The 21,513-nt window shown below is 33.0% G+C and overlaps 2 protein-coding genes across 3 annotated transcripts; both read right to left on the minus strand.

The window, feature by feature from the left end:
* Positions 1 to 2,834: 2,834 nt before the first annotated feature.
* On the minus strand, positions 2,835 to 9,338 carry LOC114393306 (E3 ubiquitin-protein ligase SIS3-like). 2 transcript variants are annotated; one of them, XM_028354594.1, is made up of 10 exons: positions 8,944 to 9,338; positions 8,806 to 8,844; positions 8,562 to 8,628; positions 8,367 to 8,440; positions 5,612 to 5,750; positions 5,440 to 5,532; positions 5,175 to 5,240; positions 4,201 to 4,320; positions 3,875 to 3,988; positions 2,835 to 3,685 (listed from the first exon to the last, which is right to left on the minus strand). In XM_028354594.1, the coding sequence occupies exons 1-10, from the start codon at positions 8,970 to 8,972 to the stop codon at positions 3,275 to 3,277; spliced, it is 1,152 nt and encodes a 383-aa protein (XP_028210395.1). In that variant the 5' UTR covers positions 8,973 to 9,338; the 3' UTR covers positions 2,835 to 3,274. The 2 variants fall into 2 exon arrangements, with proteins under 2 accessions (XP_028210395.1, XP_028210396.1); XM_028354595.1 differs by lacking the exons at positions 8,806 to 8,844; positions 8,944 to 9,338 and having other exon boundaries at positions 5,612 to 5,840; positions 8,562 to 8,613.
* Positions 9,339 to 15,314: 5,976 nt separating this feature from the next.
* Positions 15,315 to 16,874, minus strand: LOC114392850. Its single transcript, XM_028354086.1, has 4 exons — positions 16,758 to 16,874; positions 16,613 to 16,649; positions 16,307 to 16,509; positions 15,315 to 15,531 (listed from the first exon to the last, which is right to left on the minus strand). The coding sequence occupies exons 1-4, from the start codon at positions 16,851 to 16,853 to the stop codon at positions 15,499 to 15,501; spliced, it is 369 nt and encodes a 122-aa protein (XP_028209887.1). The 5' UTR covers positions 16,854 to 16,874; the 3' UTR covers positions 15,315 to 15,498.
* Between the last annotated feature and the right edge of the window lie 4,639 nt (positions 16,875 to 21,513).

Below are 21,513 nucleotides of genomic sequence, written 5' to 3' on the forward strand. Positions count from 1 at the left end.
AATCATTTGCTATTCTCTATCAGTTTACTATTTTATGGAAAAATTTTGAATTCTCATCCTCCTCTTTCAGCCACCTTACTCTAGACTTTTTATATAGCAATGACTCATGTCTTCTAGAAATATTCCATAGCTCCTCAGTTGATATTTTCCACTTTTGAATTTCAGGATTTGTAAGTAACCATAACTCTGCCCTCCTATCCAACTCCCCCATCTCCTTAATCACCAATGTTTTCTTGCCCTCCATATCCCCAAAGACATCAACATTCCATCTACGCGGTTACCTGCTAAAGGAATATCCACTCTAAGCTCACCAAACGTATATCAATTCTACTGATTGTTGATCCTGCTGGGCTAAACCAAGTGAATTGCTTCCCTGCTAAAGGAATATCCAACTAATTCATATCATCTATGAACTTATTGAATTCCTTTATCTCCATTGAGTCATAAACCTGAATCCCCTTTGCTTCTCTTGTCTCTATCTTTCTCTCTAACAACATTAAAATCGCCTATAAAACAACGCAAACCATCTCCAATTGATGCTTTGATCCTCACCAACCTTTCCCAAAGACGTCTTTTTTCTAATAAAGCACATTGTGAATATATATTAAAAACTGTTACTGGAATAGGTTCACCTTTAAAGCATCCTCTAATCCCAAGATAGCCTTCCTCGGAGAATATATCAGACAAAACAAAATGATCCTTCCTCCATAATATTATTAATCCCCTACCTGTATTCCTAGACGGATAAGCCTTCCACTCCACTAAATGATCACCCCAAAGTATCATACACAACTTATCTGAGATTTGTTGCCTTTTTTTTCCTGCAAACATACAAAATCTGCTTTTTCAGCTTGTATTACTTTCCTCAGCTCTTTCCACTTAAACCTTCCCCCCAAACCTCTAGTATTCAAACTCAGTAACTTCATAATAGACCAGCAATATCCCTACTGATTTCTTCTCCCTTAATCTTCTGAATTTCGTTCGTATCCCTGGCCTCCATTTCTTTGGAAGTATTCACAAATCCCTTACCGTCACAACCAAATAACACACCTGCTACCTGACCCTTTTCCACAATTCTGCTCGCTTCTTGATTTTCAGCATGAATTTAAACAATCCTTCTGCTTTTTCTACGACCCATCTCTAATTTGGCTCTTATAGTTGAGCTTCCCGATACGCTATGTCTTCTACATCTTGGATCATAATCTGACATGTACACCTTTGTATCCTATTTAGCTGTGTATACTCCCTTCATCCTGTGGTGGAGGCCAACCATTGTCATCCATTAAACTTCTTGAGTCATCTGAATCTCCTTCCTCCCCCCTCCAACTGTCCACCGATGAAGCCCTTGATTCTATATCAAACCCTCCACTTTCTTTGCAACAACTCCTCTCTTCAACCATTTCTGTTTCCTCCAATAGTCTTAAGGGGAAAATGCGGCCAATAATGCACAACTTCTCAAATCCACTTATTTCCTTGCTCAGCGGAACACTCACCAAGAATAGCATAGGAGACTCTGGAAAGCATTTCTGTTTCTCTATCCATAGCTATAAAACTACCAAATGCAGTGGCCACCTTTGTGAAACATTCAGTATTCCACAATTGTAGCGGTAAGCCATATAGCATCTTAACCAGACCATTCTGCTACCCAATGCTATCTCTGGACTCCATGACTCAAACATGGTACCAAGCCAATTCTCTTCTCCTCCAAGTCATCTTGTCCAGCTGAGCCTCAAGATGACTTGGGTCATTGATATTTGCTTCTTGTCTTAGAGATAAAGAGATCCACAACCCTTCCCCATCTAAGAAAAATCTGCCACATCTGTTCTTCCTTAAAGTTCTCCGGGATATTAGAAAAGAAGAATGGAGTAACATCATCTATTTTCTAACATCCGTCTTTCATATTACCGTGATGATTGGTAACCACTCACTCTGCCATGATGACTTGAAATAAGATTCGCAAATAAGCATATACACTCAGGTCACACATGGAGTGTTACCTGAATAAATAAATAAACTCGAGCTTTCTTAATATGCATGAACGTAATATAAGTAGGTGGTATTCATAATACACTTTGCCAATAGGAACAATAGGCTCCCCAATTAACTTCACTGATACATATTCGAAAACATCAATATGAAGGATTTATTTCACTGCCCACATCATTCCAATGTCCAAATACTTATTCAAGAAATGTTTAATTTATTTTGAAGAAGAAGAAGAAGAAATGTTTTAATTAATTTGTTTACTAAACGATGATTATATAAAAATCAAGGTTTTGCCTTAATTAAAACCTGAAAAATATTTTATGAGAAATCAATCAACGACATTAGTACTTAATTTATTAAACTCTTTGCTAAACTAATTTCAAATCTTTTTTATTCATCATTCAACTTGATTTGTCTTAATTCATAAACTGAGATATTGAATGATTAAAAGAATCGCCTTACATAATTCTACAGTTTATATAAAATAAGAAATTAAAAAATAGAAAATTGATACATTAAGCAAGAAAAAAGTTAAGTAGGAATTGACACATAACACTATGTAATAAAACCTTATTTTATATAATTAATTTATAATTTATCCAAATAAATTCCTTTTACTTTGTTTAGAAAGTTTCAGAATCAAATTCATAAATAAGTTTAAATTTAATAAGAGCTTATTTAGTGTTTGACTAAACTATTTATCTATACACACCCTATATGTTAATAGATAAATGAAGCTGTTGACAAGTCTATGTTAACAGGTATTGATAAGTAGTATCCTAAAATGTCAATTCTTATAGAAGAGACAATATTATATTGCACATTGAATAAATAAAAATAAAATACACTAACAGAATAAAATGATCTTATTTACTCATTCAATCACAAATCAATTTATTGACTTTTACAAAATACCTACAAGCACTGCCTGTGTGTATAACCCTACACACCCTGCTGCCAAAAAAGTGTGAAAATATTTTATCCCCGAGTAGGAAGGTAAAAGGCAAAAGCAGAATTCAATATATAATTGGAATTTCAAACTCTCTTTACAAGTTATTATTAAACGTAAAGACAACTACACATTTGCAGCTCTAATCTATGTTAGTTAAGCCAAAAATTATACTTTGATTTTCCAAGTCCTACAACTCCAAGCTGCCCCGACAAGGAACTGACCCAATTCTTTATGTGGATCAAAACATCGTTTTTACAAGGGCCAGATATGGATATGCATTCTTCACCTTCTCAAGAATGGGTTAGAAATATAATAGGACTTCAGAAACAATGTAGCCTAACTTTGTGCAGAGGAATGACAGACAGTAACAGGCATGCATTCGACAGAAGAGGCTTGGTCTCCAGATGATGATGCATTTTGAGTCACAATTGATACAACGCCATTCTGAGCATTTTTCAACGCATTATCTATGTCACCAACTGGTCCTGCAATTTCAGCACGGACTGGACACAGAAGACCCTGCAATCTTAGCCGGTAACTTAGACTAGATGGTTGGCCTCTCACATATCTGGCTGTTGTCACAACACTGGCAGAAAATTGTTCAGGCTCAGCACGGAGACTGGACAGTGCACTAAGATCAAGGTTTGGGAAAACTGAGCAACGGCACCGAGGACATTTCACATTGAGCCTAAGCCACTCATCAATGCATTCAACATGAAAATTGTGAGCACAGGGCAGGCCACGGACCTGCATTAGAGTAAGTGTGAAACTAATTTTTCAGTTGTCCTTTACAATACACATTGCATCTCAACTTTCTAAAAAATGCAGGGATCCAATAATTCATGAGGTCAGATGAGGAGAACATTTTTCAGTAATAGATGGGCAAGTAGCACATGGCATGACCTGCTTGAGATCCTTAATTAGGAAAAAGCATACCTCATTCCCTACATAGAACTCTTCTAAGCAGATGGGGCATTCACTGCAATCAGTAGGAACAGCCTTTAACCTGAACTTTGGTAGTTCCAGAATTAAAGCTTCAACTGCTTCTCTCTGCGCCAAAATAATAACCAACACATTGTCAAAAACATAAAACAGATGGTGTGGCTAATTCATGAAATTCAAGCCATATATAATACATTCCATTAACTATGTGACAAACTGACAGTAAAGTTCACTCTGCTTAACAAAGAATAACATGATCTGTTACTTTACAGAAGTTCTAATATGAAATCAACAAGACTAGAAACATCAGTCAAAACTACCTGAGCTGGAGTTAGGTAAAGTCCTGGATGATATGCAGCAGCATCTTGGCCCATGCCCCTTGTTTCTTGGCCTGCGGCTTCAAATGCCCAATCAGGCACTCGGATCATGTCAACCAGAACCTAACAAAAAGAAAAGAGCAATTGTTACCATCTAATAATTGTAAAGTATGGATAATCAAACAGAAATTAATATGCATTTACATGGCTAAGAATATGATTACAGATCACACTTCAATCAACCTAGTATTTACAAATCTTTGAAATAAGAGAGAAATTTTACTCAATGAGTTAAACTTAAGTTTGCAAACTGAGTTTGCAAAAGTATCCCAAGCTTTGCTTCTCCAAAACTCAGTTTCCAGGTAAAATTTTACTCTCAAACATGCTTTTGGGGGGTACCCAAACATAACCCCAAACTGATTTTACTCTCAAACATACTTTTGAAACCATCCCAACAGAAATCCAAACACACCCTAACAGAACAACCAACTATAAAGCTGAACAGTGAAAGGAAGCACAATTCAATATATAATCTGGAAAATGTGCACAAAACAAAATAATCTAACAAGTTACCAGGCAGTCTCCAATTTGTAAGTGCTAGATTAGCGTAACTTCATAAAATGAAAATTATGACATGGTTCACAAAATCAAAACAAGAGTAAAATTAGAACAAAGCAATATGGACTCATACTCTCAGAGTATTTATTAGAAAAGATTGCACCAGACGATGAGCTAGCTTCAACAGTATGTCAGATTACATGTTATTCCAAACTTAACACATAACCGACTGTACCAACTACAAACTGAAGAGTAACACAGTCCCTTACTCCCTTTACTGGCAGAGGGGGGAAAAACAAGGAAACTTTTTCCAGGTGATTCAGAATATTGTTTAGAAACACTTATTTGATGCCAAACAGCAGTATCCACAATACACATAACTAACACAGTAACATATGCTGAGTAATGGTAAAACTTACCCCGTATTCAGATACAGGGATACCCTGTTGGGCACGCAATAAATGTGCTTGTCTTCGAGTCAACCACTGCAAAGAGTTAAACAAACCACAATGAGAGCAACGCTAACCTAGATATGAAACAACGAAGGAGAATAGTATTCTGTAGAAATTTCCTGTTGATGGGTTGTTCAGAAACAAGAAAAACATGACAAGCCAAACAAAAAGATTTGGCACACAGAAACAAGCTGTAAAAACATATAACAGGTAGCAATAGACCACTACTAACCTTCCCCAGAGACATGCAAGCAATGCAAAAGAGTCCACAGTAGCTAAAAAGTAACCAGATGAGAAAGCCCCATTTTTTACCCACTTCAGGCAACTGCAAGTAATTAATTGCATTGTGCATCAAAAGCTTGTTAACAAGAGTACACTGAAGGTAAAACAGGAATAAAACATACACAGTTCTTGGCACTGCTGAACCACAGGGTACCAATTACAGTCCAAGCCCAAAGAAATGGATAGAGAAGCAACACAAGGATTGAAAGGACAACTACTCTTCCACAGAAACGAGCATATCTCTGCTGCCACCCAAAATCTCTAGAAGCATACAAAGGGGGAGGGGGCATAAAAGCGCAGTTGAATTAGTACCAGGACTTGATGAATTAAAACATCATTTGACTTCATTTGCTGGATACAATACAAAAATTCAGAGCCATTTTAGTTGAGTTTCATAATATTATGAAATCAAAAAATCAGTCATCAAGCAAATGATCATAAATGATTTTGCACTTGAATGCTCAACAGCGAAGGGAGCGATTGTTTCAAGGTTAAAAATTTTATTCCCGAAAGTGAAATTGGGAATGTAATATTCCATGATTGTTGAGTTTTAAAATTTTATTACCAGGAATTGTTCATGCCCTGGGAAAGTAACAATACATTCTTATACTTTATTTTTACTCCCATGGTGAGCGACGTAGAAGTTATCTATGAAGCACCGATACGGACACGGACACCGGACACGACACGGACATGGACACGGACACGGACACGTGGACACCTGTAATGTCCAAAATATAGAACGTAGTACGGGTGTCGTGTCAGTGTTCGACACTAACACGGACGCGTGTCGGACACCAGACACGACAAGGGGCTGGGGTGTCCGTGCTTCATAGGAAGTTATATTCTCCATGGGAATATGGGAAGTTATTTGCTAACTCAATTATCACTTACATTTGTACTCATTTTTTAATTTTAAAAAACATTCCTTAGAATACTAAAATTTAATAAAATGTATTTTTAAATGTACTCAGAAAAGAGGGCGAGCCCTGGTGCAGCGGTAAAGTTGTGCCTTGGTGACTTGTTGGTCATGGGTTCGAATCCGGAAACAGCCTCTTTGCATATGCAAGGGTAAGGCTGCGTACAACATCCCTCCCCCATACCTTCGCATAACGAAGAGCCTCTGGGCAATGGGGTACGAAGTTTTTAAATGTACTCAGAAAAAACACTCCCAGTCATAGTATCCTTGAGAATGTAATTCTTGGGAATGCAATATTATACCTTGAAATAAATGCACACCCCCACCCCCTAAGAGAAATTAAGTGGAAAAACAAACTCAGGAAACTTCATTTTCCAGAACACATGAAAATAACCTTTCATAAAACCACAGGCCATTAATACTTTCCATAAACTTGTTTGTCCTCAGGTTCCCATAGTGCTATTTTAACTTCTAAACTTAAGCCATGCCACCAATTCAAGGCACTGTGTGATTCAGTCAAATTACTAGCCGACCTCAACAAATTTATCTCATGTTAAAATTAGAGCTATCCATACAATAATGGCAACACGAACCTATGGAGCACAGATGTAAACATGGACATGCAAGCACCAGCAATGTCCAAAATATATGACACCAGCACAATATATATAATAACATAAAAGTAAAAATGAGCATCATTTATAGAAGATCTAAATTAAGAATCATGATATATAAAAAACTTCGTACCCCATTGCCCAGAGGCTCTTCGCTATGCGAAGGTATGGGGGAGGGATGTTGTACGCAGCCTTACCCTTGCATATGCAAAGAGGCTGTTTCCGGATTCGAACCCATGACCAACAAGTCACCAAGGCACAACTTTACCGCTGCACCAGGGCTCGCCCTCAAGAATCATGATATATACACACATAAAATTAAATGAGCATAAAAGATCTAAATTGAGAATGAAATTGTTAAGTATTAATTTTCCCTGCTATAATGAGTCTCGCAAACAATACTAAGAGACATAATTATGCAATTTGAACAATTTGTTCCTCTACAAAAAGAATATAAAACAAGATGATGAACTGTTGAACTATTTTTCAACTTCAATCCATCCATCTACAACCAAAATCAAGATGCTCGTGCTTTTGTTTCTGATTTAAAAAAAAAATGGAAATTTTGGTATGGGCCGTATCCATTTTCATGTCCAGCCAAATGGAAGTGTCAGGTAGGTGTTAGAGTTGTAACCAGCCATGTCCTCCACATGTCAGCTGAATTTTTTTACTTTTATTTTTTTTCTACTAAAACACCAGAATGGAGTGTTTAACACACGTGATCAAGTGTTGGTGTCTTGGTATCTGACACATGTCAAACACTTGAATACACCTTCAACAAGCAGTTTGGTGCTACTGCTATGAGCACATTAGTTGCATGTAGAACTATAGAGATTGCATCAACAACATCCCCATGCTGTAAGTTGACAATCAACATTTGCACAATTATTTTAGATGAGGCACTAACAATACACTTTCCAACAAATTCTTTATTATTGACTAAAATTTATTAAAATCACAAAATTTTGGGTGACACTCATTCATTAATTAGGGAGTGAACCAACATTATTTATGAGTTTCAATAAATTCCAGCCAATAATAGTGTATTTGATAGAGTGTAATGCTAGCAATTCTTAGTTACAGAATGCAAGTTATTGCACATTCAGATATGGCTAATGAAGAACTGAAACATGTCAGACACACGGTGACATTTTGAACAGGGAGAAGTATCCGTGCTTCATAGATATGGCTAACCTTCAATTCAACATACCGAGAAACATAAAGAATGGTGAAACACCAAACCTTATCCATCATACTCTAATTTCAATTAAATTAGTGCATACAACCAATGTAAATTGAAGAAAACCAAAATATTTATATTAAAACATGGATGGGAGGCCTTACAAACCCATTCCTGCAGAAAGCCCGTTATCAACAAACATCAATACCCGGAAAACAAACACAGTGGTGTAGTCGACCTAAACACAAATGAAAGAAAAGGAGAGGGATCATTTACGAGGCTACCTTATCATATATGAAAAAATAGAAATAGATAGTGATATTGAAAGGAATAATTAAAACAAGGAAAGGAAACCCCACCACAATCCATATATGCAGCGGATACGTGCAAGAATGATACCGCTTCCAATTGATTGCCACAATAACTCTACAAGTAGTGAGGTTAAAGAACACACATTTCTTATTTATTTTTTCAATGTTTCTCACAGAACAGATTAAGATTAAATTAGAAAGTGGCTAGAGAAGGAAGGAATGATGAGGCAAGTGAAAATGTAGAATGGCAGCAAAATTAGGAAAATTCAGAAGCTGAATTGAGAAAGGATACACACTGGTGGCGAGCATGAACAAGAAAAAGCCATCGTACCTGCAAGGAATGAGTTACATTCAATCAAAACTGGAATAAAAAAAAAAAACAGAAGGCGATCTTGAAATCAAGCTCATACGAGAGAGAGAATTAACTAACCACTTGAAATCGACGCCTCTGATGGCCATAGGAATTGGTTCAGAGAAACCCTAGGAAGAAGAAGCGGCGTGGTATTGGAGGATGGTCCTTAAGCAGCGGGAAAATGCATGAAACGGAGTCGGAGAAAAATGCAAAAGAAGATGAAAATAGGGAAAAGGGGGAAAAAAGATGAGTGAAGTGAAAGGATTAGAAAAGGAGAAAAAAGGAGTGAGAGAGGATGAACTAACACAACACACACGCAAAGCACCGCCAACGGCACATTGACTTGTGATGATTTGTTTGTTTGAGTGTGCGCGTGTTGCACACTGTACTCCTTCGCATTTACTACACGTTCACCATCTCCAGAGCTACAAAGTGGTCACCTTTACTTTGTTTAGTTTTAATTTTGGCGTGTCTCTCTGTGTGTCTACGTGGTCACTCTCCTCACTTCAGTTTTACTTTTTTCCCATTGCATTATCAGATACCAAAGAATTGCTTTTAGGTATATAGTTCTATTATTCTTATTTCTTTCATTTTGTTCATAATTCAAACAAACTATAATTCTCAACTTTGTTTTGTTAAGAACAAAAACAATCTACTAATACATATTTAGTACTCAACAAGCTAAGAGCATGTTTGAGTAAACGCTTGCAGTCCCAGAATTATGTTTGCAAACAAATTTATTTAAAGTCTATCTTTTAGTGTTTGATTGATCCATTAAATATCTATTGGATTGTGCATCAGTTGAATAAAAAATTTCAAATTCTAAATTCATACAGCATGATAATGTGTATTCGTTGAACTTATAATTAAATTAGACACACCTTGAGTGTGTGTTTATAATTCCCTTCCGTTAAACTTAACATCAATCCATCTCCCCTCACTTCCTTTTGTGTTTGCTGTTTTGGAAAGTAAAATTCTGTTTAGAAAACTTTAAACAAACATCCAAACAGACCGTAACTTTTATAGGACTTTCCTGCAACTGAAACTACTCTATTTCTCTCTAACCTTTCTTCATTCTATTTATTTATTTATTTATTTTGCAGCATAAGTGCATATGCAGGAGATAAACCATTTTGGATCAAACCTTTTAATGCATGAAGCACCGCATTTAGATTAAAAAAAACTAAAAAAATGCTAGTTATTTAATACAAGCTATATCTTTTTTTTTTGCTAAATAAAAAAATACAGCTTGTATTAAAAACAAAAAAAAAAGCTGTATCTAATATCGATACTGTTTTGTTAGCTAAAAAAATATCCATACTTTTAAAAAAAATAATTAATGTGATATAATATTAATGTAATTTTACTTATATTTAGAGATAAAGTCGTTGATATAAATGGTAAGCACTGATTAATATTTAATTTATATGATATTGTAATAAATATTACTATTAATAAAAAACGCGTTCTAAAAAGATGGTGGCATTTGGAAAGATGGGGCTGATGCGATAATGATATTCCAAGTGCAAGAAGTCTTACGTATTGATGGAGAAGGGTATAATTGATGGGTGCCTGTTTTTGGTTTTGTTTGGAAAGTTTGGTGGTTTCTCTGCCTTTGTAACCTGGGTTATGATATATTTTACTGATTTTACGGTAAAATAGTGAATAACCTTCTTTATTTTTGTTACTTTCTCAGGTATATTATTGTATATGGATTTTAGGTACCCTTGTACCTATTTTAATATATTGTATTTTGCTGAGAAAAATAAATTAAATAAATAAAACACACAACAACTCCAACAAATGAAGTTGTATTAGTAATTTAAATAAGACTTAAATTAATTTTTCTCCCTACAATTTAGCATTATTTCATTTTTGTTCCTGAAAAAAAATTATTTTAATCTTTATAAAATGTGTTTATTTTATTTTTTTTCTTAAAATATCTTACATAACACTCTTGGCAGTAAAAAAAGTGTTTTGAGTAATAAAAAACGATATTTAAAATACTTTAAAGACGAAAATAAATTAAACATATTTTATAAACATTAAAATAAAAAAATAAAATTATAAGAACAAAAATAGAAAAATGTTAAATTGAATGAACAAAAATGTATTTAAGCCTTTAAATAATTATTTAACTCTGGCCATAAATGGTTTTTCTATTTTCAGCATATATGATTTTTCTTAACTTAAAATATCTTACATAGCAATTATGAATTATGGTTGAAAATTACAAAACAAACCTACGGGTAACTCCATTAACAGAAGCAATAATCTCTGCTCCCATTTCTTTCAAATCAAAAGCTGCTTTGATGGACTGTTTCTTCCCTCTTTATCCACTCACCCGCTCTCACCAGAAAATGGCATTGATATTGCTCTGAACATTTTCTTCGCATCAATGGCAGAGCTTTACCACCTTATCAACAGCAACATTACAGACAGGAGCAGCATCTTGCAACTACGACACACGAATTATCGTTTTAGTGGACAAAATGATATTTACGGCATTTATCTTCAAATTTTAAAGCTTAACATATTATATCAAAAAATATAATTTACTTAAATTTTGATAGTTCTTTTCTGAATATTTTATTTTCATAATATTTTAAATTTAAATGTCTTATTTTTTTAATTAATTTATTTCAATATAATAAATTATTTATTATTAATGATAAATAAAGCTTTATATACTCCTACAAAATGAAAAAGTTGATCATTTAGATTTTTTTTAGCAATCATAGCAATAAGAATCGAATATAAGTCTTTGTGCATATATATTACTCAAATCACCAACCACTGGTCGCATATGTTTGATAAATTGCAAATTTGATTTATGTCATATTTTTAAGTATATTTTTAATAAATTTTACTTTAATAATTAGTTAATTCAACTTTGAATTTTCAGTTTTAAAGAATAATATTTTATGAATTATTCAAATTTTTTATTAAATTATGTGACTTCTTATGCGCTAAATATTTATTTTTTGATAATTTTTTATTCTTATATATTATTTTAAAATTTTATTTTATTTTATTTTAAATATTTTTATAGTTTATAAATTGAAGAAATAATTTTTAGATGAATTAAATTTTAATATTATTAGAATCTTAAATTGAATTTAATTTTAAAGTTTTACATTTTGACGCGCCAAATCAATAAATAGTCTATGTCTTGATTTTGACAATTTATTTTCATTATTTTCTTCTCAGTTTTAAAAGGTTTATCTCTTTAGTTAATTAATATTTAACACAATAAGATATTTATTATTAATAATGAAAATATTTATAATTCTTTTTAATTTTTATTTATAAATGTTATTTAGATTTTTAAAAAACCGTACAATGCACCTTCAATTGTTTTATTCACAGTTTTATCTAAATTTGAAAACACTTGTAAAGTGCATTAGAAACTTGTTAACTAAATTATTTATTAAGTGTATCTTGAATGGATTATAAATATTTTTCTCATTAATTAGAATTCAGATCATAGTTTCCTATTTTGTGTGAAATTAATATTTTTACTAGACTCAACCATCTTTGGTTATATATTATGATTTTTCTTAGTATCATATATTACTCTGATTTGCTTTTACTCTGAAGCTTGATATAACTCAAACTAAAATGTTGAAATTGGTTTCAATTAATATAAATAATTGGTTTCTTTTGTGTTAAATTTTCTTTTTTTAAAATAATAAAAAAAAAACAGATGAAAATTCAATAAGGGAAAAAGGGCTTAATAGTTAAGACATTACAGCTGTCACACCCAAGGATATGAATTAATAAAGTATAACTTTGCTATATCGTCTACAACTAAATTAACATTTCAAGTTTTCAACAACTCAATAAAAATTGAAGTCTAAAGTAAAATTTGAGAAAAACTTTATTTATTTTAAATAAAGAAAATATATCTAAATTCTTTTAGTTAATAATAAATATTTTTTTGATAAGTTTTCTAATTAATTTGTTCTTTGGCCTCCCATGTCAAAGGTGAATCACACAACTAGCTAGATAAATAGCTATATGAAAAAGCCTTGAAGATGAGTTGGTTAATGTCCACGTACGCCTGATTAAGAAGGATATCACTCTCAAAAATCGTATTTTCCGAGCAGTCACCACCACAAGAAGGACAGCTAAACTCTTCTTTTAATTAAGTTGTCTCTTAATAGGTATCGAGAGAGAGCAAATAGTGTTTCTAATACAAATATTTAAAAACAAAAAAAAATGAATTATCATTTTTTAAATTAAAAAGTGAAAATAAAAAATAATCACAGAAAATTAAAAACAAAAGTAATGCTTCTTTAGAATCAATTTAGTTTAGGGAAACGTATCTTTTTGTTTTTTTAGTTTTAAAAAATATTTACATTATTTCATATATATTTTTAGAATATAAAAGATTTAATTGCACATTTTAGTACCCAATTATTATTACTTTACGAATTTATCACCCAAGTTTTATTTTATTTTAATATCACCGTGTTTATTAATTGTTGCACATTTTATTGATATCGTAAATGTGTATCAAAGTATGGACGTCATTTTTTTAAAAACCAACATCATTTTATTATCAATATGATAATACAATGCATAAAAATTATATATATATATATATATATATATATATATATATATATATATATATATATATATATACACGATGATGATATACTATGTAAAAAAATTGAGCAGTAAAATTCATAAAACAAGTATAATCAAAAGAAAAATAAAATAGTTTCCCAGATGCTTATCTGAAAAAATGTTTTCTCAAAGGGAGTAATTTTCGACACTTAAAAATGTTAAATGGCACCCGGCCAAGATACAGAGAAAAGATATAGGTCTTGACTAGCTGAAAGTTGAGAAATTAAATGGAAGGTAGAAGGTGAAAAATTAATTTATTAAATTATAAATATTCGATAAAATTAATTGTTAAAGTAGTTAAAAAATATAAAATAATAAAAATAGATATATTTATATTTTATTATTTTATGTTATATTTTTTATGTTAAGTATTCTAGTATTAATCTTATATTTTTTCTTAAAATATTTTTAGTCAAGTTTAAAATAATGTGGAAAATACACTTAAGTGGTCATTATTTTATTATGTTAATTAGTGTAATATTTAAAACAAATCATCTAATATAAAATTATTCAAAAAATAATAGATAAATATATAGTGTTGAAATAATAAATTAAATATTATAAGTAATAAAATGGTTAAAATAAATAATGTAACATAAAAAATGAAAATATAATAACAAAAAAAAAAACTATCATGTATCATTATTAATGTCTTGATTTATGATGCTAAATTAATAAAATAAATAATATAATTATTAAATTAAAAATGTAATATCATTACGAGGAGAAAAAAAAGTTAGTGTACACGTTTGAAAACAAAATAAGGATATGCATGTTTGAAGGAAAAAAGGAAACAAATGAACACTGATACATTAAACTTATATGAATGAGTAAAAAAAAACAATAAAACTTTGATTTATTTTAAAAGGGCAAGCAATGATAAATATATTAAGGATAAAAAAAAGAAATTATAAAAAAAAACTAGACATAAAAAACTAGCATTTTAAAAAGCATTATTTCAAGTAATGTTTTAAAAAATAGGTAGAAACTATTGAAAAAAGCTTGTTTACTAAATAGTTAAGTGAATTTTTCAACTAATACAAAAATTATAAATTAGTTTAAATGTCTTATAGAATATAATCATTATAGGTAACTTTTTAATTATCTACAAATGTTAGCTTTAGAATATTAGTTTTGTTAGCAAAATGAATTGAACTCTGATTTTTCTCCTTTTATCTTCTCTTTTAAGCTTCCATTTCATAATTAGGTGGGTTTTTTTAAAAAAAATGAATGTACAAATATAATTGTCCTTTTCCAAATCATATACTCACTCTTTTGTTCCAAATTATATGACTTCTTTCTTTATCTAAAAAGAGGTAATGTTATTATGTTAGAAAAGAGAGAATCATAAGAAATTAATAAATTTTCGCTTCACTTGTTTGGTTTAATAGAAAACTGAAAACAAAGAAAACATTTTTCTTATGAAGACATATTTGCTCTTATATATGTAGATTTTTTAAAAATAGAAAAAAAATAAAAAGATTATAATTATAATTTTAGTACATCTAACAAAAAAATTTCTCACTTCCCCAGAGAAGAGATTTTTTGGTGGATCACACACAAATATTTTTGGTGTGTTTGAAAAAAAAAGAAAAGAATATTTTTTTTTAAAATTCACACCTTTTATCTTCTATCTTAATTAATTTTTTTATTTTTATTTTATCTATTTTTATTCTTTAAATCAAACATATTCATCATCACTTCTCTACTTCTCTCGTCAATGAAACGATTTAAAAACTCTTTTTCTCTTCTACTTCTGTCATCTCATTTTTTCTCTCTTCTCAATTTCTATTAAAAAAAACAAAATAAAGCGTAAATAAATGACATAAGACTTTAGTACTAGATATTTTCGAAACACACAACACGTACTCCAAGGAACAGCCAAACAATGCCGGTTGTTGCCGCAAAAATAAAATTCAACGAACAAGCGCGTTACACACGTGTGTAACATTTCTAAAACATAAATTTCAACTATATTCCAACGTAAACGTCTCCTACTTATTTAGTTGCTTGACGCATTTGGGAATTGACCTGCATTCAATTATTGCATTAGTTTTCATGAATCATTATCGGGGTAAAAAGAAGTAGATCACTACTGATATTTAAAAAAACTGATACAATATTATCGTTGGTCTAGTATCTATAACTACGAGTAAATCTACAGGGCTTGGGTAAAAATAAAATGGAAGAATTCGAATTTTAAACTTCTAACCCATTAGCAATGTAGTATTGCCAATGAAAACAACCACTAATATATTGTTGATTTTAAATTTTGATAAAAATTAATATAGGTAAAATTAACTTTAAAGAAATATTTTTTAATAAATTTAATTTGCATTTGAATAAAGAAAATTAAAAATAAGTTGAGAAGAGTACAACAATGTGTTTGAAATGTAAATAAGATAATGTAAATCAAATTCTATATCCACTACAATTTTTAATTTTTACAGAGTTAACTTTCTCTAACACACAAGTTATCTGAATGAATGTAATTATTTTTTTTTTAAAAAAAATTGTCCTCTACAATTAGTTATAGAAATAACTAAACGAGCATTAAGATCAATATATGAATATTAAAACATTAGCTTTGATTTGAGAGGAAAAAGAAATTTTTACAGAGTTAACTTTCTCTAACACAATTCATCTGAACGAATGTAGTTGTTAAAATAATTGTTAATTAAAACAATTCACATAAAGCAACATATAATATTATAGTATTTTAGAATAGTTGTTAATTAAAAATTAGTAAAATTCCCTTCACTACACTGCATGTTTGAAAATTTGAGTATTTAAAGAAACAATTCACCTTTAAAGACGTTAGTAAAGATTTCTGTACTGCAGAATCAGCACCCTCCTTATCGATTCTCTCTTGTAGAATATATAATTGCTTCACAACATTCATCTTCTGCTGATTCTTTAGACAAAAAATAAGAAGAAAATTTAATACTGGGTATATATTATTCTTCCTTCTTGATGTCCAGGCTTTGCCAATTTCAGTTTGGAACTTCCCTGCAAATGTGGAATTTCTTTTTGTTAACAAACATGATATCTAGCCTCAATCATTCAACTTCAGAACATAAATTAATAAATCACACTTTGAAGAAAATCATACCAGCAATTGACCAGAAAAATTCATCCAGATCCTTCCCCTACTCTACAAAAAGTCGTGGGAGAATAAATTTCAGAAGATCTAGACCATATGGATTTTACACAGAAACAAATCTACAAACGAAAATGACAATCATCAAAATACCCACTCGATATGGAAGGCCAAGGACCAGGAACACGAAGAGGGGATTGAAGAAACGAAGCGGAACTAACCGAGCTTGAAGAAAATGGAGAGACCGAAGCATGTGTCCTTAAGCGGCGAGTTCTCGTCCTTGCTGAGGAACAGGAAGTTCTCTGGCTTGAGATCCCTGTGCATCACTCCCATGGTGTGGCAATCGTGGACCACCGTCACAATCTGGCGGCACAGGTTGGCGGCGGCATGCTCGGGGTAATGGCCCTTGGCGATGATCCGGTCGAAAAGCTCACCGCTGCCGCAGAGCTCCATGATGTTGCGGTGACCGGTGAGGTGGTGCATGATCTTTCACCTCTCACCGAACATCCTCCAAGTTGTCGTGGGTCACAAGAGAGTGTCACAGCCCTGTTCGTTGGAAATCCTAAGCACAAGAGAGTAAAGGAAGAGACATGTTGCGCGTCATTAAAAATCCCACTTACTTCTGAGATAATTTTTACAAAATGGTCTTAGGATAACATTATCTTCGTTAAAAAATTGTTAAAAATAGTATAATTTAAATGTAATTGTCCAATTTTGTTAGTATGTGAAATACATTAGAGGTTAGTTATAATAGTTGGGTTGATAACCAACTATGGTTAAGCCTTACTTAGTGTATAAAAACAACATGTAAATCCTGGTCATACGTGTGTGATTAGTTTTTGAGGCATTTTAATTCTCATTCACAAGTTTGTTATTGTTGTGTTATTCAAGCTCTCTCCTTCTCTTGTTTGATTCTTCCAAAAACCACAACCAAGAAGAGTAGATTAACTCCAACAATTGGCACCAGAGCTACACTATCCACGGCAGCGTATGGCGATGTTGAAGAACAACAACCAAATCCCAGCGAAGCTACCAATCTTCGATGGAACCAACTATGAGAGGTGGACGACGCAAATGAAGGTGATATTCAGATATTAAGGCGTGCTTGATATCATAAGCACCGACGTCATACCATTAGAGACGAACCCCACGGAGGCACACAAGGCAACCCATCGTGAACAGATGAAGAAAGATGATAAAGCAATCTTCCTAATTCATCAATGTGTGGATTCAAATGTCCTGGAGAAAATCACTGACTATGAGACGACCAAAGAAGCATGGGATGTGTTGGCTACAACTTATGCCAGTGACAAGCAAACCAAGAAGGTGAGATTGATGGCACTCCGGTGTCAACTGGGTTTGCTTCAAATGGAATCAAACGAAAAGGTGGCGCAATTCATAAACAGGTTAGTGATTCTTGCAAACCAAATGAAGAGTTGTGGTGAGGTGGTGATCGATTCGATGAAGGTGGAAAAGGTACTCACCGGTTTAACACCAAACTTTGATCATGCTGTCTCTGTAATTGAACAATCAAAGGACCTAGAAACGTTGAAATTGGAGCAATTACTGGGTTCTTTGGAAGCACACGAGTTAAAGATGAAGAACAGAGAAGATATTAAGAAAAAGGAGAAGGATTCCAAGAAAGTCCTATTTGCTAAAAATAAAAAAAAAAGGTGGTGGTGATTCTTGGAAGAATAAGAAAGGGAAAGGCAAGTGGAAGTATAACAAACAAGAAAACAATGGTTCTAAAAGTGAGAATCAAAAGAAAGAAAGAGAAAACAATGGAAAGGGAAAGAAGAAATCAAAGGAGCACATTCAGTGCTATAACTATCAAAAGTATGGTCATTATGCAGACGAGTGTAGTAATCCTAAAGTGCCTAGAAAGAGGGGTGAAGAAGCACAACTCGTGCGTGACTCTGTTGATGAAGAAGAAATGTTAATGGCCATTGTTAACAGTGAAACACACAATGAGGAATGGTGATATTTGGACACTGACTATTTAAACCATATGACAGGACATAAAGATTGGTTCTGTGAAATTGATGAAACAGTGAAAAGAAGCATCAAATTTGGTGATGGCAGGTAAGTAATGGCTAAAGGAATTGGCAAGGTGGCCATAAGAAAAGTAGATGGGAGCAAGGTGACTATCAGTGATGTCCTATATGTTCCTAACATGGAAAACAATCTGCTAAGCTTGGGACATTTGCTAGAGAAAGGATTCTCAATTCACATGGAAGGTGAACACATGGAAGTAGTTTATTCTAATGGGACATGTGTCTTGAAAGTTGTTGTGTATAAGAACAGAACATTCAAGCTGGGTGTGAGCACCATTGAGCAGAAGTGCTTGACTGTTCAAAGCAATGACAATGTGTGGAAGTGGCATAGAAGACTTGGACATTTGAACTTCAACAGCCTAAATAAGCTGCAAAAGAAGAACATGGTTGTGGGACTACCTTCAATTGAAGTACCAAGGCAAGTGTGTGGTAGATGCTGCGAAGGAAAACAACCAAGTAAGACTTACAATGCAGTAGTTCCAACTAGGGCCAAAGAGAAGCTTGCAGTGATTCACTCTGATGTGTGTGGCCTATTTGAAATCAAATCTCATAGAGGTAACTTGTATTTTGTCTCTTTTATAGATGACTTTACAAAGAAAATGTGGGTTTACCTGTTACAGAGAAAGAGTGAAGTATTTGTAACATTTAAATCATTCACGTTACTAGTTGAAAAACAATATAGTTGTTCAATTAAAATGCTTAGAACTAATGGAGGAGGAGAGTACACTTCACTTGAATTTGAGAATTTTTGCAAGGAAGAAGGAATAATTCACGAGGTAATGGCTCCATACACTCCTCAACACAATGGAACTACTGAGAGAAGGAATAGAACACTGCTAAATATGGTTAGATGCATGTTGAGAGAGAAGTATCTTCCACATGATTTCTGGGCAGAGGCAGTATCCACTGCTGCTCACATCTTGAATAGATGTCCTACAAAGAGGCTTAACAATTTTACACCAGAAGAAGCTTGAAGTGGACTCAAGCCTAGTGTGAAACACTTCAAGGTATTCGGCTCACTCTGTTACAGGCATATGCCTGAACAGAATAAAAGAAAACTGGACTCAAGGGCTCAAACCATGATCTTGGTAGGTTATCACAGTACTGGGGCCTATAAACTTTTTGATCCCTTGAGCAAGAAAATTGTAATAAGTAATGATGTGATTGTGGATGAGACAAAGGAATAGGACTGAAACATTGGTATGGAAAGACAAACCAATGAAACAGTAAAAGTTGAACTGGGAGGAGAAGAAATACATGATGAAGTTCAGATTGACAATGAGCAATATGTGAATGATGAGCAAAATGTGAATGATGGGTCAGATGTGATTGGGGTTGTACCTTTGAGAAGGTCACTAAGACAGATATCTCCACCAGTGAGGTTTCAAGACTATGTTGTCTTCCCTGATGCTGCTAGCAATGTTAATGGTGAGTTGATGAAGGCCATGGAAGAGGAATTTAGATCAATTCAGAAAAACAAAACTTGGGAAATGGTGAATTTACCAAGTAATAAGAAAGCCATAGAAGTGAAGTGAGTTTTCAAAACCAAAGTCAAGCCATCCGGTGAAATTTTCAAGTATAAGGCAAGGCTAGTTGCAAAAGGTTTCTTGCAAAAGCCTAGTCTTGATTTCAATGAAGTATATGCCCCTGTAGCTAGAATTGAAACAGTGAGACTCATAGTTGCAATTGCTAGCATGAGGAAATGGACAGTGAGTCAACTAGATGTGAAGTCTGATTTTCTCAATGGTCCATTAGAAGAAGAAGTATACACAAGGCAACCACCTGGCTATAAGAAGATAGGCATGGAAGATAGGGTAATGAAGCTGAACAAAGCCCTATATGGCTTAAAGAAAGCTCCACGAGCCTGGAATAAGAGGATTGATGGATTTTTGCAGAAGCAAAAGTTTCTAAAATGCACCACTGAACATGGAGTGTACTTGAAGGACTGTGGAGTAACTGGTGTAGTGATGCTATGCTTGTATGTGGATGATCTTCTTGTCACTGGTGATAGCAAATAGGAGATTGACAGGTTTAAGAAGGAAATGTGGATGAGTTTGAAATGTATGATATAGGCAGAATAGCTTATTTCCTAGGTATGGAATTTGTGACAACTAAGAGTGGCATGTTCCTTCACCAAAAGAAATATGCAACTGATATATTGAAAATGTTCAATATGCTTAATTGCAATTCTCTGCTACCACTCCTTGTGAACTATGAATAAAACTGTCTACTGGTGAAGACACAAACTTGGTTGATTCAACACTATATAGGTAACTCATTGGCTTATTAAGATATTTGTGTAATTCTAGGCCAGATATCACCTATGGAGTTGGTTTGGTTAGTATATTCATGAAGAAACCTTGCAAGGATCATCTACTTGCAGCTAAGAGAATTCTTAGATATGTGAAGGGCACACTAGAATGTGGAATTTTGTTTCCTACAACAAAAGAAAATTTTGAGATAGAAATTATTGACTACACAGATGCAGATTGGAGTGAAGACATTGGTGATAGAAAGAGCACATATGGGTACATGTTCATGCTTGGAAATGCTCCTATATCATGGTGTTCAAAGAAACAAGAAGTGGTGGCATTATCTAGTTGTGAAGCTGAGTACATCTCAGCTGCTTTTGGTGCAAGGCAAGCCCTTTGACTAGAAATGTTACTGGAAGAGCTTAACATCAAGTCTAATAATGTAATGAAGCTCAGGATTGATAACAAATCAGCCACAGACCTTACTAAGCATCCAATAGCTCATGGACACAGTAAGCATATAAAGATAAAATATCATTTTCTTCGTGACCAAGTTAACAAGAACAAACTAACACTTGAGCATTGCAGAATTGAGGAGCAGTTTGCA

The sequence above is a fragment of the Glycine soja genome, chromosome 17 (genome assembly GCF_004193775.1).
Source record: "Glycine soja cultivar W05 chromosome 17, ASM419377v2, whole genome shotgun sequence".
NCBI classification, from domain to species: domain Eukaryota; kingdom Viridiplantae; phylum Streptophyta; class Magnoliopsida; order Fabales; family Fabaceae; genus Glycine; species Glycine soja.

Coding starts and splice junctions, on each gene's coding strand:
- LOC114392850 (XM_028354086.1), bottom strand. CDS start 16,853: ATGCTTCGGTCTCTCCATTTTCTTCAAGCTCGGTTAGTTCCGCTTCGT. Junction 16,650..16,757: donor TCCTTGGCCTTCCATATCGA/GTGGGTATTTTG, acceptor TTTGTAGAGTAG/GGGAAGGATCTGGATGAATT. Junction 15,532..16,306: donor CTTTACTAACGTCTTTAAAG/GTGAATTGTTTC, acceptor AATTGAATGCAG/GTCAATTCCCAAATGCGTCA.
- LOC114393306 (XM_028354594.1), bottom strand. CDS start 8,972: ATGGCCATCAGAGGCGTCGATTTCAAGTG. Junction 8,845..8,943: donor AGAGGCGTCGATTTCAAGTG/GTTAGTTAATTC, acceptor CATTCCTTGCAG/GTACGATGGCTTTTTCTTGT. Junction 5,241..5,439: donor CTTGCATGTCTCTGGGGAAG/GTTAGTAGTGGT, acceptor AACTCTTTGCAG/TGGTTGACTCGAAGACAAGC.